This window comes from Onychomys torridus, chromosome 13, assembly GCF_903995425.1.
Source record: "Onychomys torridus chromosome 13, mOncTor1.1, whole genome shotgun sequence".
In the NCBI taxonomy this organism is placed as follows: Eukaryota; Metazoa; Chordata; class Mammalia; order Rodentia; family Cricetidae; genus Onychomys; species Onychomys torridus.
The window spans coordinates 27,107,399-27,124,607 of NC_050455.1; the positions used below are offsets into that span (position 1 = coordinate 27,107,399).

The following is a 17,209-nucleotide window of genomic DNA, read 5'->3' on the forward strand; positions in this document are numbered from 1 at the left end:
GGGCCTTATGGTGCACGCCCTTTTCTTTTTAAGATTTATTTATTTATTATGTATGCAGAAGAGGGAACCAGATCTCAGTACAGATGGTTGTGTGACACTATGTGGTTGCTGGGAATTGAACTCAGGACCTTTGGAAGAGCAGTCGGTGCTCTTAACCTCTGTGCCATCTCTCTAGCCCCAGTGTACACCTTTAATCCCTGCACTCAGGAAACAGGCAGGCAGATCTCTGTGAGTTCAAGGCCTTGTCTACACAGTGAGTTCCAAAACAGTCAGAATTATGTGATAGACTCTGTCTCAAAAAAAATGTTTAAGTGATTATATGGTAAACTGGGGACCAAGGAAAAATCAACATTAATATCTTTCTTTCATATATTCAGTTATAAGGATTTATATCTCATCTCCCAAGTTCAGACAATTTACCATTGTTAATCTACTTGGTAAAAATATCATTGAGGACAATTGTAATGAGGTGATGAACAATACTATTTGTAAATTATTTTTATTGCATGAGAATTCATATATACATATGAGTTTTGATCAACCCCCATTTTCTCCCTTCCAACTCCTCTTTTAATCACCCCCTCTTTTTCCTCCTAACTTTATGTGATTTTTTTAAAAAAATAACTCCACAGAGTCCATTTAGTACTGCATGTAATGTACGTGTATACAGAGTAATCTACTGGAGAATGGGTAGCCTCTCAGAGCCCACATCCCCAAAGAAAACTATCTTTCCTGCAGCAACCATCAATCAAGGCATTTATCTAAATTGTTCTATTATTAACAAAAACTCAGGAGTCAGATAGGAATGAGACTTCTCGAGCTCCTCCTCATCCATGATAGTATTTTGGTTGGCTTGATCTTGTTCAGGTCTTGTGCATGCGCTCTCAGCTGCTGTGAGTTCATGTGTCTCATGCCTATCATGCCCCACAGATACTGTTTTGGTACAGATGTCTACTGCATCATTACATTCTTTCTATATCCTCTTCTGTGGTGACATTTAGAGCTGTGCTCTCCACTGTCTCTTATTCTCTGCTCATTAACCATTGTGGGTGACTGTGTTATTCACTATCTGCTACAAAAAGAAGCTTCTCTGATGAAGACTGAGAAAGGCACTAATATATGAGTTAAGGGCTAGTTAATCACTATGTCCTGTTACCATGAATGACTTTAGGCAGCCATAGAGTTTTGGCTCAGTTATTGGTACCGAAAATGAGTTCTTTCTTGTGAGCAGGCTTTAAATCCAACCAGGAAGTGGTTGGTGACCCCCATAACACTCATGCCACTACTGCACCAGCAATATTCTCTTGCCAGACAAGTTGTGATTGTAGCTGGCAGGGTTCATAGCTGGCGAAGGCTGTTGATGACTTTTCTCCCCTGGTAGTGTGCATAGAACCTTCCAGCACTTCCATCTAACAACTAGCCAGTAGGGAAGAAGCTTCCAGGTAGGTACCAGGTTGATTTTGTCGTCTCCTATAACTCAAGTACATGACATCTTCAGCACTATGGTCTTACCTTCAAGTTCTGGTAAATTTATTTTAAATCATACTTGCTTAATTAAATGTAAGTACTTGGAGACAGGAAAGGATAATCTCTTGCTTCTTACTATACAGTTTTATTTTTAAAAACTATCAATGTTTTTGCTTACTTTTTTTAAAGATTTATTTACTTATTTATTATGTATACAATGTTCTGTCTGCATGTATGCCTGCAGGCCAGAAGAGGGCACCAGATCTCATTACAGATGGGTATGAGCCACCATGTGGTTGCTGGGAATTGAACTCAGGACCTCTGGAAGAGTAGTCAGTGCTCTTAACCTCTGAGCCATCTCTCCAGCCCATTTTTTTTTTTTTGCTTACTTTTTGGGAGGAAGATGAGAAAGATAATATTTTAGATATGCCTATAATCTTAGCACTGAGGAGGCTGAGGCAAGAGGAGCATGGCAAATTCTAGGCCAACCTGAGCCTATTTCAGGTTCTAGTTCCAGGTCAGTCTGAACTATATGACGAGCAGACTTGTGGTCAGAAGTTGACCTGTATATCGGAATTCAAAATGATTGGGGGGAAGCTGTTAAACTTTTATTATATAAATGGGTTGATCAAGGATAGTAACAAAAACCAACTGCCATTAGCACAAGTAACTGGATCTGGAAATTAGCAAACTGGAGCTACCTGGGCCTGCCTTTGTCCCAGAACCCTTGCGAGATACTGATATTGGGATACTGGGGTCAGTCCGTTGTGATAGTCCTGCCTGTCTTAGTTACTTTTCTGTTGCTATGAAGAGACTCCATGACCAAGACAACTTAGAGAGGCAAGAGTTTATTGGGGTTTATAGTTTCAGAGGGTGAGTCCATGGCCATCGTGGTGAGGAGCATGGCAGCAGGACAGCAGGATAGCATAGCACTGGTGTAATAGCTGAGAACTTACATGTTGAGATAACAACTATGAGGCAGAGAGAGAGCTAACTGAGAATGGCATAGACTTATGAAACCTTAAAGCCCATCCCCAGTGACACACCTCCTCCAACAAGGCCACACCTGTAGCAATACATTTCTCTTTCCTGCCTGTTCCCAAATACCCAGCAGCTGCTTCCCAAATTACCACACAGAGGCTTATATTAATTGTAAATGCTCAGCTGATAGCTCAGGTTTATTACTAACTAGCTCTTACACTTAAATTAACCCATAATTCTCGTTTATGTTTAGCAAAGTGGCTTGGTTCCTTTTCTCAGTACAACATTCTCATCTTGCTTCCTCTGTGTCTGGCTAGCGACTTCTGACTCCGCCCTTCCTCTTCCCAGCATTCTTAGTTTGGTCACCCCGTCTATACTTCCTGCCTTGGCTGCTGGCCAATCAGCATTTTATTAAATCAATTTGAGTGAAAAATCTTTACAGTGTACAAGAGGATTATCGCACAGCACACACCTCCTCCAGCAAGACCACACCTCCTTTACCAGGATCACACCTCCTAATCCTTTCCAAACACTTCTGCCAACTTCCCAAGCATTCATCATGAGCCTATGGGGTTCGTTCTCATTCAAACCTCCACACACTGCCTCAGCCCTGATCACATTTCGCTTTTCCCAGAAAGAGAACCCGGATGGTAGATGTTACTTGTACAGGACATTCTGGCCACTACCTGCTCTCCACCACTGTGGACAGGGGCAGGTCACCTCGAGCTCCACCACACAGATCAGGGCATAATGGCAGATGAAAAGGATACATTGCCCCAAGGTTTAGCCCAGATTTATGCAGGATCAGTGTCTCAGAGAACCCCTTTGCTAACTCCTGGGTCCCAACCCAGATGAGAGCAGCAGTGAGTAGATCCCCTGCTTCTTTATCAGTGCTGATAAGGCAGTTAGACAACATCCAAGGTGAACAGTAAAGGGGGAAACTCACCACTGATGGATAGTTGGGCTCTAGAGGAATGAAGAGCTACATAATTGGGGTACAAGCAAATGATGGTGGAAGTCACACTGCATGTTGCAAAATATAATGGGGAAATCCTGTGCTGAGTAAAAGGAAAATTCCACTTATACTAGTCCAAGATTCAACACACATATATAGGTAGGTAGCACATGGAACCTCGGACCAGAAGCAGACTCCAGAGTATAGGGCCACTATCACAGTGGACAAACACAATCTGTTCCATTCTTCCAGCACAGACTTCATTCTGTAAATTTCAAACATCAGTGTCAACACTCAGTTTTCCACAAAACCTCCTATATGGCCCATGTAACTGATAACAACTCCTTCTAGAGCCTCCATTGTGCAAGTAAGTCCTTCACATCCTGATTTGGGGCCTATTGGCCATGTAGCCTACTCCATCTTGGCCAGTGACCTAGAGCTAAGACCATATGCCCCAAGTGAGGTTTGTACAACCATAAGAAGCTACACTCTTTGAAGCTAACACTGAAGTCCCACATTCAGGATTCTCCAGCCCCCAATGTCAAGGTGGGCATGTGCATGCTGGTGGGCCACCTCAGTGACAGCATCCAACATATGCTGTACCCTGTGCTTGGGCACAGCAATCCTGGGCTCTTCTACTTAATACTATCAGAGAGTCTTAATGCCCATCAGAGAGTCTAGTTACCTCATCATCAAAGTAGTGGTTACAAACTTGGTCTCTGAACACAATGCCTGGCTGTCCTGCCTTGTGGGACTCTATAGCCTAGAATTGTTCATGGGATAAGTTGTACTGGGCATAGTTTGAGTGACAAGATGAAGTCCATCACCAATTTCTGACTCTAAGAAGAAAATGAAGGTCAGCTACCCTGTTCAGTCCCTGTTACACTGTGTGTAATCTCTGTAGACAGCTTGCAAGAGATATCTCTGGACCTTAGTGCTCACCCATTCCCCTCTGACCCTTCGACAAGCTCCAGCTTTACCTGGTAGTAGTCTTGGCCTTGAATTTTGTGTTCTTCTTCCTTGCCATGGTTGTGGCTATTGCCCTGTGTCTGTGACACTCCTATAGGCATAACACTGGAGTCTGGTTTGAGCTTGATCTCTGCTCCAAGACTGCATAGGTTTTCTTTTCCCCAACTATGATAAGGGAATTTATCATACAGTGTGTTGGATGAACTGCCTAACATTATTCAGGCACTGAGTTTAATTTTCTCAGTACAAAGCCCAAAGATGTTCTACCACAAGATTGAAGCCTTTGGGGTTGAAAATGCCAGCCAGTTTACAACAATCCAAATGTGATTTTGATTCAATCAACTTGCAAATGGTTCATTCAAATCTTTTCCATGTGTAATTAGGAGGGAACTCATTAACTTAGAGATGAACACTGAAGATTAAGTACTCCTGGATTCTGTTGTGTTTTACTAATTTTCTGGGTGTGAAGCATGCAGTAAAGAAATCCTTTGTAAGCTTATCTGTGGTGTAATTGCTCTTCTGTAGAAAGTCTCCTAATGGTCCTAAAATTTTTGTTAATTATAAAATAATGCAATAAAAACATTTCATCAAAGTAAAATATTACATTATCATTATGACACATATCTACCCCCTTAGTAGTGCTTTGTTGTGGAAATTTCCTTTACATTGTGTGGTGTTGTGTCCCTGTGATTTGTTTAATAAAGAACTGAATGGCCAATAGCTAGGCAGGATGAGGTTAAGCAGACTTCTAGGGACAGAGAGGTCTCTGGGAAGAAGAAAACCAGAGTCACCAGCCAAAAGCAAAGGAAACAAGACCTGCAGGAGGAGAGGTAAAAGCCATGAGCCATGTGACAGCACATAGATTAATTAAAATGTGTTCATTTAAGTTAAAAGAGCTAGTTAGAAACAAGCCTAAGCTAAGGCCAAACTTTCATAATTAATAATAAGTCTCCATGTCATGATTTGTGGGGAGCATGCAGAGATATGGCTACTAGCTACTGCTTGTGGGCTGGAGCCAACCACCAGTTCCGTGCACTAATCTGAGCCACATGGTGGCTGACATAGTAGTTTAAGATTTGTCTCATGCAGTCAGAGAATGATACAGGTGCTCAGTAAAGATAGGTCCAGATTGAGCTGGGCGGTGGTGGCGCACACCTGTAATCCCAGCACTCAGGAGGCAGAGGCAGGCAGATCTCTGTGAGTTCGAGGCCAGCCTGGGCTACCGAGTGAGTTCCAGGAAAAGGCGCAAAGCTACACAGAGAAACCCTGTCTCAAAAAAACAAAACAAAACAAACAAGATAGATCCAGATTGAAGAAACTCTAAACAGGTTACAGTGTATTTTAAAAATGTGCATGGGTTTAAAAACCTAAAAAAAAATGGGTCTAGATAGTCATATTAAAAAATTATAAATAATAAGATAAAGTCTTTATAGAGAATAAAATAATATAAAGAGGATAAGCCATGAAAAGATGAAAAATACACAGAGAGTCTGGATCCTATATGGTATCTTGTTGACTTTAAATTTTTTGATTGCTGATGAGCAAACAATAAATTCTGAGAGACATGGGACTGTAAGAGAGACTGCTGAATTAACCAGCTTAGATACTTTAACTTTAAAATGGAATTTAAAAAAATGTATTGTGTTGGGGAAGAGGTTATGATTTTGCTTCCACAAGAAATGAAAAGTTGTGGATTCATTCAAGGTTAATGAGAATCAGGTTTGATTGGGGGGCGGGGAGGAAGCACCTGAAAAACCTTGACTACAAATATGAAGAAATATACCTACAAAAACTACAAGATGCTGGGCAGTGGTGGCACACGCCTTTAATCTCAGCACCCAGGAGGCAGAGCCAGGTGGATCTTTGTGAGTTGGAGGCCAGCCTGGTCTACAGAGCTAGATCCAGGAAAAGCACAAAGCTACACAGAGAAACCCTGTCTGGAAAACAAAACAAAACAAAACAAAACAAATAAACAAGCAAACTGAAAAAAAAACCTACAAGACAAATGATGTACCTGCTCAAACATAAAACAAAAAAATCATCTTCGGCTGGATTGTGTACAATATACAGTCCATAATTGTGTTAATGCAGATATGTATGCTATTACCTTTAAAAGTTTGTGTGTTTTCAGAGCAAGGGGACCAGACACCAATAAAAAAAATGGGTGGCCCAGGTGAACCAGCCTCTTAGAGTGTCTCTCTTACAGTTTCCTCAAAGTTCTGTATCCAGAACAGCTTCAAAACTGCTGGTTGAGATGGTCTAAACTTACAGACTATTCTAGCCAGGGCTACAGATAATCTTTGTGCTTTCTCATTGCACAGAGAATGAACAACACATGTTATGACTAGTGTTTCCAGGACTTCACCATTATCTCAGTGTTCTCAGAGTTCCCTAAAGATTCCATCACCTCCAGACAACAGGAAACAGTCTAGAGAACATGATGCCCACATTACCAAGAAGTGAGGTGGATGGGTTTCGGTCATTTGGTGGGATATGGATGTTTGTCATCATTTAGGAAGGTTGGTTACAAGTTGTTATTGGTTATGGTCAGGAAAAAGGCTGAACAAAAGAGATTAGATTCAGGGATCTCTTTCTGAAAGAAAGAGGCAGGGATTTAGAATAGAGATGATGGATAAAGGGTGGATTGTTGTGTCTACTTTTGAACAACCACTATCCTCAAATATTTTACATTGGTATGGATTTTTGTATATTGATACAAATTTAAGGTTATTTTAGTACTGTATATATGTTTCCATTCTTGTTTAAGGTATTGTATCTATGCAGCTCATTTTAAACAGTAATGTAAAGTTCTAGTCCTTGATAACTATTTAGGAAAACAAAGAAATACAGGCTAATAGTCATCTATAACAATCAAACTTATAGTTCTCTTAGGTATGTTTTCAAGGTTATATAGAGATATATTTTAGATAGATAGGTGATCTTCAAATACTCCAAGGACCTACAGAATATGGCATTTAAGATGTTATAATAACATAAGGCTTTTCATGACAGTGAGACATGTGTGCCCCTGGAAGCACCAATCTACTTAAAAAAAAAAAAAAGGATGATCAGTGAAGAACCTCCATATGGAGTTTGCTTTCTTTGTGGCAAAAGCTAGCAATTTAGGCAAGAAACTGCCCTTGCCTTGACTGCTGACACTATGCTGTCCAAATTGGACAAGCAGGACACAAAAGAATGCAACTGCACAACTTTGCCAAGACAAGGTAGGACAGTCCTTCAAAACTTCCTGCTTTACAGAAAAGTCTGTCAGATATTCTAGGCCTGTAGGCCAAAGATGGGAACCCTAACATAGGAACCTTGGGTGACTGTCCAGATGACTCTGTCATCTTTTAGTTTTGAAAGTTACTTGCTCTGCACTTCCTGTTTACTCAGGTAATATTATATCCTTCTCAGGCACTTGATGAAGTTGAAGACTAGATAGTTATAATTACAGTTTCCATTAGTCATGATAGAAAGTAAATTAAGTATAAAACTTTGGACTCATCAGAGAGGATAGATAATGGAGTATTTTCTCTAAATTTACCAAATATAAATGGACTGGACATTGTAAATATAATTCTAACCTGATAATTGTTTTTATTGTATATAGTTCAGTTATGTTAGAGTTAAAACCTTTCCTTTTTTAAGACAAAAAAAAAGGAGAAATGTTGAAGAATATTCCCTTACACTTTGTGAAGATGCGTCACTGTGATTGATTTAATAAAGAGCTGAATGGCCAGTAGCTAGGCAGGAAGGGATTAGGCAAGACTTCTGGGGTCTGAGATGTCTCAGGGAAGAAGAAAGGCAGAGTTTCTGGCCAAAAGCAGAGGCAGCAAGACCTTCAGGAGGAGAGGTAAAAAGCCATGAGCCACATGGCAACACATAGATTAGTATATAAGAGCTAGTCAGAAACAAGCCTAAGCTAAGGCCAAGCTTTCATAATTAATAAAGTTCTCCATGGCATGATTTGGGGGCTAGCAGTTCAAAAAAGGCCTGCTACCGTGCTTGGCATTGAATCTAAAGTGTTTGACCTCCTAAACAAGCATGCTAACACTGGATTTCATTCCTGTCTTGGTAATTGTTCTATTGCTGTGAAGAGACATGACTGTGGCAACTCTTATAAAAGACAGATTTAATTGGGCTTGGTTACAGTTTCAGAGGTTTAGTCCATTGTTCTGGTGGGGAGCAAGGCAGCATGCAGGCAAGCATGATACTAGAGGAATAGCTAAAGATTCTGCATCTGGATCCAGTAGGCAGTAGGAAGAGACAAGACCCTGGGACTGCCTTGGGCTTTTGAAACCCCAAAGCCCACCCCGGTGACATACTTCCTTAAACAAGACAACTACTCCGGCAAGGCCACAGCTCTTAATCCTTTCAAACAGTGCCACTCCCTAGGCAATGGAATATGTGAGCCTATGGGGGGCATTCTTATTCAAACCACCATTCCCAACCCCAGACACTATCTCCTGAATTAAACAGGACTCTATAATTAAATGATTCACTTACCTGAAGTCAATCACAAATATCCTGTGTACAATAAATGTATTAAAATGCTTTTTTTTTTTTGTTTTTGTTTTTATTTTTGTTTTTGGAGACAGAGTTTCTCTGTAGCTTTGGAGCCTGTCCTGGACTAGCTCTGTAGACCAGGCTGGCCTCGAACTCACAGAGATCCATCTGCCTCTGCCTCCTGAGTGCTGGGATTACAGGCGTGCGCCACCACCGCCCGGCTTAAAATGCTTTATGTAGAATGGAAGACAGGTTCAAAAATAAGTCCTCATTTTCAACTGAAGGCTCATTGTCAGTATGAGTTTTGATACATGTAAGAAGGAATATGACATACAAAACAACTCAAAGGGATGCTGGCATGGATAATGAGGTGTGTCTTGAACATGAGGTCTGTGTTAAAAATACCCATGAACGGATGTTTGTTTCAATGTATCCCTGGCATGTCCATATACAGATCAATACTCTGAGGTGATGGGAATGAATCTGAATTTGTTCTTAACAAATATGGTGTGTCAGCATGTTAGAGGCAGATCTGCCTTAAAAAGGTACCTAAAAGTGAGTTGTTTGAAGAAGTTGCCAGAGATCCTCTGGTGGAGAATGTTTTAATTGTCATGAATATGTGTCTTTAATTCAAGGAGAGATAAAAGAATTTGGAGCTGATATCACAACTGGATTAGCATCTTTCTTGAGAAGGGGAATTTTCAGAAATCTTGAACTTTGGTGACCTCAGTGGACAGTGAAGAAATTATACATAGAATCCCTCAAATAAAATTTTATTGGCAGGTAGTGGTGGTGCATACCTTTAATTCCAGCATTTAGGATGCAGAAACAGGTTGATCTCTGAGTTTGAGGCCAGCCTGGTCTACAAAGTGAGTTCCACAACAGTCAGGGCTACACAAAGAAAGCCTGTCTCAGAGAGAGAGAGAGAGAGAGAGAGAGAGAGAGAGAATAAAAGAAAGAAAAATTACTGACTTTACCTTAAAAAATGTTTAATGTAGCCTGCACATTTTCACTTCCTTTGCATTTTTAAAAAGCATTCACAAATGCAGCCTATGTTACAGCCGTTCCTTAAGTGTTGATGGAAACAGACAATGACATCTAAAAATGGCAGCCCGTCTACTTGCTGACACTGTAGTAGATTCATTCAGGATGAGTTTGTGGTTATCAATGGCCTTACAGAAAATGGGCAAATGCAGGCGATGATTCAAGACTTCCAGAAAAGTGTGATACCATTTCTATTCTACAAGATTCTAAGAAATATTTCCACACAAAAAAATAAGTGAGTATTTTTCAGGGAACACTTGAGATCATTTGAGGTTGAACATATGATTCTTCTGTTTTATTCACTCTCTTATAGAGAGAAATATAAATGCCATACCTGCATATTTAACAGAAATAAAAATCTTCTACCAGGGTCACAAAACGGGTGCAGTATGAAGTTAAGACTCTAAGTGTCGCTGTTCCCTAACCCGAGCAAGAAAATCAGTGGGAACTGGGTTGTGTCCCGTTGAGATACCAAAAGCTGGGCAGAAATTCTAACCTGAAATGGTTCTCAACTGGTCTCTGTTCATTTAAGGGCCTTTACCTCTGCTTTTGTGCCTTACAAAGTGGGGCGGAGCTGTTCGTCCTACCAGAAATCGCTGGGAAGTCTTTAACTAACTAGTCATGGCGGCTCTGCAGAGGCGCCCGCCCTGCTGCGAGCTGCTCCTGTTTTTCCTGTGGTGGTTGTGGGGTTCTGAAGCTGGGCAGATTCGCTACTCTATTCCCGAGGAACTGGACAAAGGCTCCTTCGTGGGCAGCATCGCCAAGGACCTGGGGCTGGAGCCCCGCGAGCTGGCGGAGCGCGGGGTCCGCATCGTCTCCAGAGGTAGGTCGCAGCTTTTCTCTCTGAACCCGCGGAGCGGCAGCTTGGTCACCGCGGGGAGGATAGACCGGGAGGAGCTGTGTGCTCAGAGCGCGCCCTGTCTCGTGAGCTTTAACATCCTTGTGGAGGATAAACTAAGTCTGTATCCCGTGGAAGTGGAAATAGTAGACATTAATGACAATGCACCGCGATTTTTAAAGGAAGACTTAGAAGTGAAAATTCTCGAAAACGCAGCTCCATCCTCTCGTTTTCTACTAATGGGTGTCTATGACCCTGATGTGGGAGTGAACTCCGTTCAGAGCTTCAAGCTCAGCGGTAGTAGTCATTTCTCAGTACATGTGCAAAGCCAAGCCCATGGACCCAAGTACCCGGAGCTGGTGTTGGAGCACACCCTGGACAGGGAGGGAGAAGCGGTTCACCATCTGGTCCTCACTGCCATGGATGGTGGTGACCCTGTCCGAACAGGCATGGCACGAATTCTGGTAACTGTCGTAGATGCAAATGACAATGCTCCAGTATTTACTCGGCCTATCTATCGTGTGAGTGTTCCTGAAAATCTGCCAGTGGGTTCACGGGTGTTAACAGTTAATGCCACAGACCAGGATGAAGGAATCCATGCAGAAATAACATACTCCTTTGTAACAATCACAGAAGAGATCTCGCAGATTTTCTGCTTAGATCGTTTAACTGGAGAAATTTCTACCTCGGAGACTCTAGACTATGAGGAATCGAAATTGTATGAGCTGGATGTTGAAGCCCGGGATCAGCCAGGTCTTCAAGACAGAGCAAAAGTTTTCATTACCATCTTGGATGTGAACGACAACGCGCCAGAAGTGGTCGTTACATCCAGTAGCAGAGCAATTGCTGAAAACGCACCTCCGGGGACAGTGATTGCTCTTTTTCAAGTTTACGATAAAGACTCTGAACAGAATGGCCTGGTAACATGCTCCATCGCAGAAAGTCTCCCATTTAAATTGGAAGAATCGTTAGACAATTATTTTAGGTTAGTGACAAACGCAGAACTGGATCGGGAACAGGTGTCCTCATATAACATCACTGTGATGGCCACGGACAGAGGAGCGCCACCGCTGTCTACAGCGAGGCTCATCTCCTTAGATGTGGCGGACATTAATGACAACCCACCAGTCTTCTCCCGCTCATCCTACTCGGTTTATGTCCCTGAGAATAACCCCAAGGGCATCTCCATCTTCTCTTTGAACGCCGTGGACCCCGACAGTGAAGAGAATGCCGAAATTATCTACTCTCTGACCAAAGAAACCCTCCAGGGTACACCTCTATCCTCCTTCCTCTCTATCAACTCCAACACTGGTGTCCTGTATGCACTGTGTTCCTTTGACTATGAACAGTTTAGAGAACTGAATCTACTGGTGTCAGCCAGCGACAGAGGGACACCCCCACTTAGCAGCAATGTGTCACTGAACTTGTTTGTGCTGGACCAGAATGACAACGCACCTGAGATCCTGTACCCTGCCCTCCCCACTGATGGTTCTACTGGTGTGGAACTGGCTCCCCGCTCTGCAGAGCCTGGTTACCTAGTGACCAAGGTGGTGGCAGTGGACAGAGACTCGGGACAGAATGCCTGGCTGTCCTACCGCCTGCTCAAGGCCAGCGAGCCAGGGCTCTTCTCAGTGGGACTACACACGGGCGAGGTGCGCACTGCCCGGGCCCTGCTGGACAGAGATGCTCTCAAGCAGAGCCTGGTGGTGTCTGTGCAGGACCACGGCCAGCCCCCTCTCTCCGCCACTGTGACACTCACTGTGGCCGTGGCCAGCAGCATTCCTGACATCCTGGCTGATTTGGGCAGCCTTGATCTTCCACACAAAGCTGAGGACTCAAGCCTTACAGTCTACCTGGTGGTGGCCGTGGCCACTGTCTCCTGCGTCTTTCTGGCTTTCGTCATGGGGCTGCTAGTACTCAGGCTGTGGCACTGGCGTAAGTCAAGATGGCTGAAGACCACAAGGAAAGGTGTGTCAAATCTGTCCACCTCACACTTTGTGGGTATTGATGGGGTGCAGGCTTTTCTGCAGACCTATTCCCATGAGGTCTCCCTCACAGCAGACTCGAGGAAGAGCCACCTGATCTTTCCCCAGCCCAACTATGCCCATACACTCATCAGTCAGGAGGGCTGTGAGAAAAATGAGCCCTTACTGACACAGGAAGACTTAACTTTTTGCAAAGAGGAAGACTCTCTTGATCAGGTAAGTTTATTGCTTTTATTTTTTTAACAAAAAGAAACAGGCAATTGTAATTTTCTCTTTGAACAACGCTAAAGTCTTTTCTCTTTTGCAATGAATGGTATTTGTCATTGTTTGCTGATGAAATGTCTCCCAGAGACCCATAAGGCTTGCTCTCCAATAAAAGTAGTTGGAGGTGAGCTTTTGGAAAGGTATTGCATTGTAAGGATCCTGATCTCATCAATGGATTGATCCACTGATGGGTTCATTGTTGGGTGGACTATTGGGAAATGGTGGAAGCTTTGGAGAGGGGGTCCCCAGTAAGAGGAAGCTGGTTTTTTGGAGATACAACCTTGAAGGGCATAAATATTACCCCTGGACTTGTGTGTTCTGATGCCACAAGGTGAACAGCCTTGCTCTACCACATGTTCCTATTGTGATGTTCAGCCTCACCGCAACCTCAGAGCAACAGAGCCAGGGTACAGTGAACGAAACTCTGAACCTGTGAATCAAAAACAAACCTTTCTCCCTTTCAAGTGAATTTAAGATGTTTTCATCACAGCAATGAAAGCTCAACTAAATGTAATGTAAAATAATGTAATTCTGATATTTTCCTTTTTTATCAGCAAAGCTCGGTCTCTTTTCTTGACTTTCACTGGGAAAAGCTTTTATTTCATATTCTAGACTTGTTTGCTCCTTTTTCTGGACCATTGATTTTGTACATCTCATTCTCAAGGGATTTTTCCTATTACAGGACAGTTAGGCAATTTCTATTCTAAGCTGAAAAATGGAATTAAAGAATCTACTATGTACAATTAAGATCTTAGTCTTTCATTTTCCCTCAATATTCCATAACAATTGCAGATGTCTTCCAGATTTGTCACTAGAGAGTTAATTTCCTTTTTTTTTTTTTTTTTTAAGACAAGGTTTCCTGTATCCCAAGCTGGCCTCACTTAGCTGACCTTGAGCTTATAATCCTCCTGTCTCTGCTTCAGGAGTGTGCACTACCACACCTGGTTTACACAGTGCTGAGAATCAAATCACAGGGCTTTGTGCATGCTAGGCAAGTACTCTACCAACTTTTGCCAGTTCTTAGTGAGAGTTATGTGCACACTCTTTATCTCTGCATCTTGGATGTTTCTTCCCATATTTGCCCTTTTCCTGTCCTACTTGGTGAGAGTTGGCTTTCTGTTCCAGAATTTTTTTGTGACCTTTGACTAATTTTGGCTTGGTGATAAACCGATTGCTGGGCTGAGTCCCCAGTGGACCATTGTGCCATTATCATTTTCCTGCTGTACATGTTGAGTACTTTTAATGTACTTTTAATGCTGGATTACTTTGCTGATCTGCCATCCTTTATACTCTCATTCTTTCACAGGGCATATATTGAATATCACATGTTTATCTTAGATCTTCAAAAAGAGGAAAACATATAACCTTCCAAATGTTGTCAGGGCCGTTGAAAACCCCTTTATGGTTCTTGCTTCAGTCAGAGGTCACAAACGCATTTTGGCTGCTGCCTCTTCAATGGTAGCAAAGAAACAGTCTTTTTACTTCTTATGAATTAAATTTAAAAATCACTGATGCCTGTGGAGGGGACTACCTAATCTTTGTTGCTTAAAAAAAAAAAAAAAAAAACTGAATAAGCCAGGTGGTGGTGGCACATGCCTTTAATCCCAGCACTCGGGAGGCAGAGCCAGGTGGATCTCTGTGTGTTCAAGGCCAGCCTGGTCTACAGAGTGAGATACAGGACAGGCACCAAAGCTACACAGAGAAACCCTGTCTCTAATAGCCAAAAAAAACAAAAACAAAAACAAAAAAACACAACTGAATAATATGCTTAGAACCATTTGTCACTCGTTTGAGCCAATGAAAATCTCCATGGTCTTCCAATTGATACAAAAATTTTTAAACCTTGTTTTATCTACCTCACACAATTCTGGAAGATGAAATAAAACAACTTTGTGAATTCTTTCTCTGTCAGTAAAGTAGTATAGTAGACAAGTGTTGACATCACCATTATTATAATTGTTGAATTGTTAAATAAATTACAGTGGCATGTGTGTATTTAGGTACTTGATAGTATTTAATAATGAAAATGAGTTTTAATATAAAATCACTTACAGGAAATATCTCTAAAAATACAGACTAACTGGTGAATTGGAGACAAAGGCTTAACAGATACAATGAAAATTTACATAATTTAGCATTTAAAGAAAATAAGCTTCTGTCATATAGGCACTCTATATTTAATACAAAAGAACTTTGTATCTAAGTATTTGCAGGAAATGGGGATTATCATTTAGAGGAATTGGTTTTACTATTTATGGCCGAAGATACAAACAATGTTATGGATTACCAAGCAGAAAATAGTGAAGCCTTTCATTGTCAAAGATACTCTAACAGGAATAACAAGAAAGGGACTCCTAATGAGGTGGGAGAGTCTATGATTGGCCCTCCCCAAAAGTAAGCTGATGATGATTAGGTAGGTGTGGCGATGCGCAGCTTAGTTCCAGAACTTAAGAGACTGAAGTAGGAGAAGTCTGGAGCTAGCCTGTGCTACATAGTGAGAAGCTACCTCAAAAGAATAGGGGGTAAATTTGATAGCCAAGGAATTAATAAAATTCAGAAGATTTGGTAATTTGATGAGTTGTTGAACAACTAATTTCTCCCAATCCTGAGCTGGAAGATTCCAATGATGCAACAGTAGAACAGGCTGACTATCATACACATGAATTTGGTGTGCACGTGTAATAAAGCCTATCTTAGAAGACATATTGAAAATGTATGATGCTCTCCTTTGTAACCTGATGCTGACAGAATGAAGATAAGTTAAGAGGCTGAAATCCAGCTCTGTGGTCCAGTATTTCCAGCAATGCACAAAACCCCCATGTCAGTCCTCAGCACTACAGAGCTAAGTAGTAATGAATGAGCTTGCCTTGCTTATCTGATGCCCTTGGTTTAAACACTACTACAAGGAAGGAAGAGGGAGGGAGGAAGAGAGGGAAGAGAAAAAAGAAAAGAAAATGGACATGGAAAGAGAGAAGAAGAAAAACAAAACTATTAATTTTTTTAGACAAGATCTAGAAGTCCCTATGTGGCCCAGGGTGGCCTTAAACTTCTGATCCCCCTGCCTTCAGCCACCTCCCAAATGCTAAACTCCCACCATACTTGACTAGTTTGGGCTTTCAAATAAGAAGATAGGAGTAACACATGTCTTCCTAAGCCAATAATGTGTCATTTACATGTTTGTAGTTATTTTGGAAGTGTTTGGTTCCAATCATGACTTTTCAAATCTGTTTGTTTGAACACTGGTAATACGATTCTTTGATTTTGTTTTAATTTGGTATTAGTTTTAAACAATCTATAGCCTATGTATTAGTCATGTGAATTAAATATCCTCCTACACAAATATAGTTATTTGTTTTATAAGCTTTGAGAGGACCTGAGATGTTTTACTGTATTATCAATTTTGGGTGATTTTAAACTACATCTTGAATACTCATCAACACTGCCCAAGCTAGCTAACTGGGTTTCATGGGAAAATGCCTGGTTGATTTTAGTCTTTCACCTGAGTTTCCTGTGGCCATATAATCTGAACAAATAAAACATTTCACTGTAGAAAAATCTCAGATTCTACACCCACAGCAGTCATTTATCCATGTGAGCTGATCAACTATTAAACATCGGGAAATCAAGAACTAAAGGAAACTTTTTTGATCAACTTACCATGCAAATAATTAATACCAAGCTAAGTGTCAGAGAGTTTGACCATGTATTGAGTTTTGAATCCTCATGGAAACAGATCCTCAAGATCACCTGGATGTTTTGTCGTCTGCATAAATCATCCATTCCTAATCAAACAGCTCTCGAGGTGACAGTTGTCAAGGGAAAAGAATAAGCTGGCAGAGAGAGTCGTTGTGAAGTGCCTACATTTTAAATAAGAAATCAACTAAATAGAGCTCCAAACAAATGGTTCATCGACAGAAACTTTCACAAAGAAGGTAAAATATTATATAAAGATATATTTGCAGCGTAGAATTACCGTGTAGATTTAAATAACGTTTACATGTTTGCCTGCAAACGCTTGATTTTCTCTGACTAAAATGTGAATTGATACTCAAGAATATTAACTTCAAAGTTGCTTCATGAAAGATATTTTTCTAAGCATTTGGATTTATCAAATAGTCTGTACCTTAAAATGTATCTTTAAAGTGACTCGTGGTGTCTGGGGTGAAGAAATTTAAGTAAACAGAAGTTTGAAGAATTAAA

General features: G+C 41.3%; 1 protein-coding gene across 7 annotated transcripts in view; it reads left to right on the forward strand.

Annotated features, from left to right (window-relative positions):
* Positions 1-17,209, forward strand: part of LOC118594666 (protocadherin gamma-C4) — a 182,586-nt gene that overhangs the window by 31,349 nt on the left and 134,028 nt on the right. Inside the window, exon 1 of one of the 7 annotated variants that reach the window (XM_036204750.1) lies at positions 10,381-12,961. The exons of the other annotated variants lie outside the window; for them this stretch is intronic. Coding sequence (XP_036060643.1) covers positions 10,544-12,961 — 2,418 coding nt within the window. The 5' untranslated portion in view covers positions 10,381-10,543. Of the gene's footprint in view, positions 1-10,380; positions 12,962-17,209 lie in introns of those variants that run through there. 7 annotated transcript variants of the gene reach the window in all.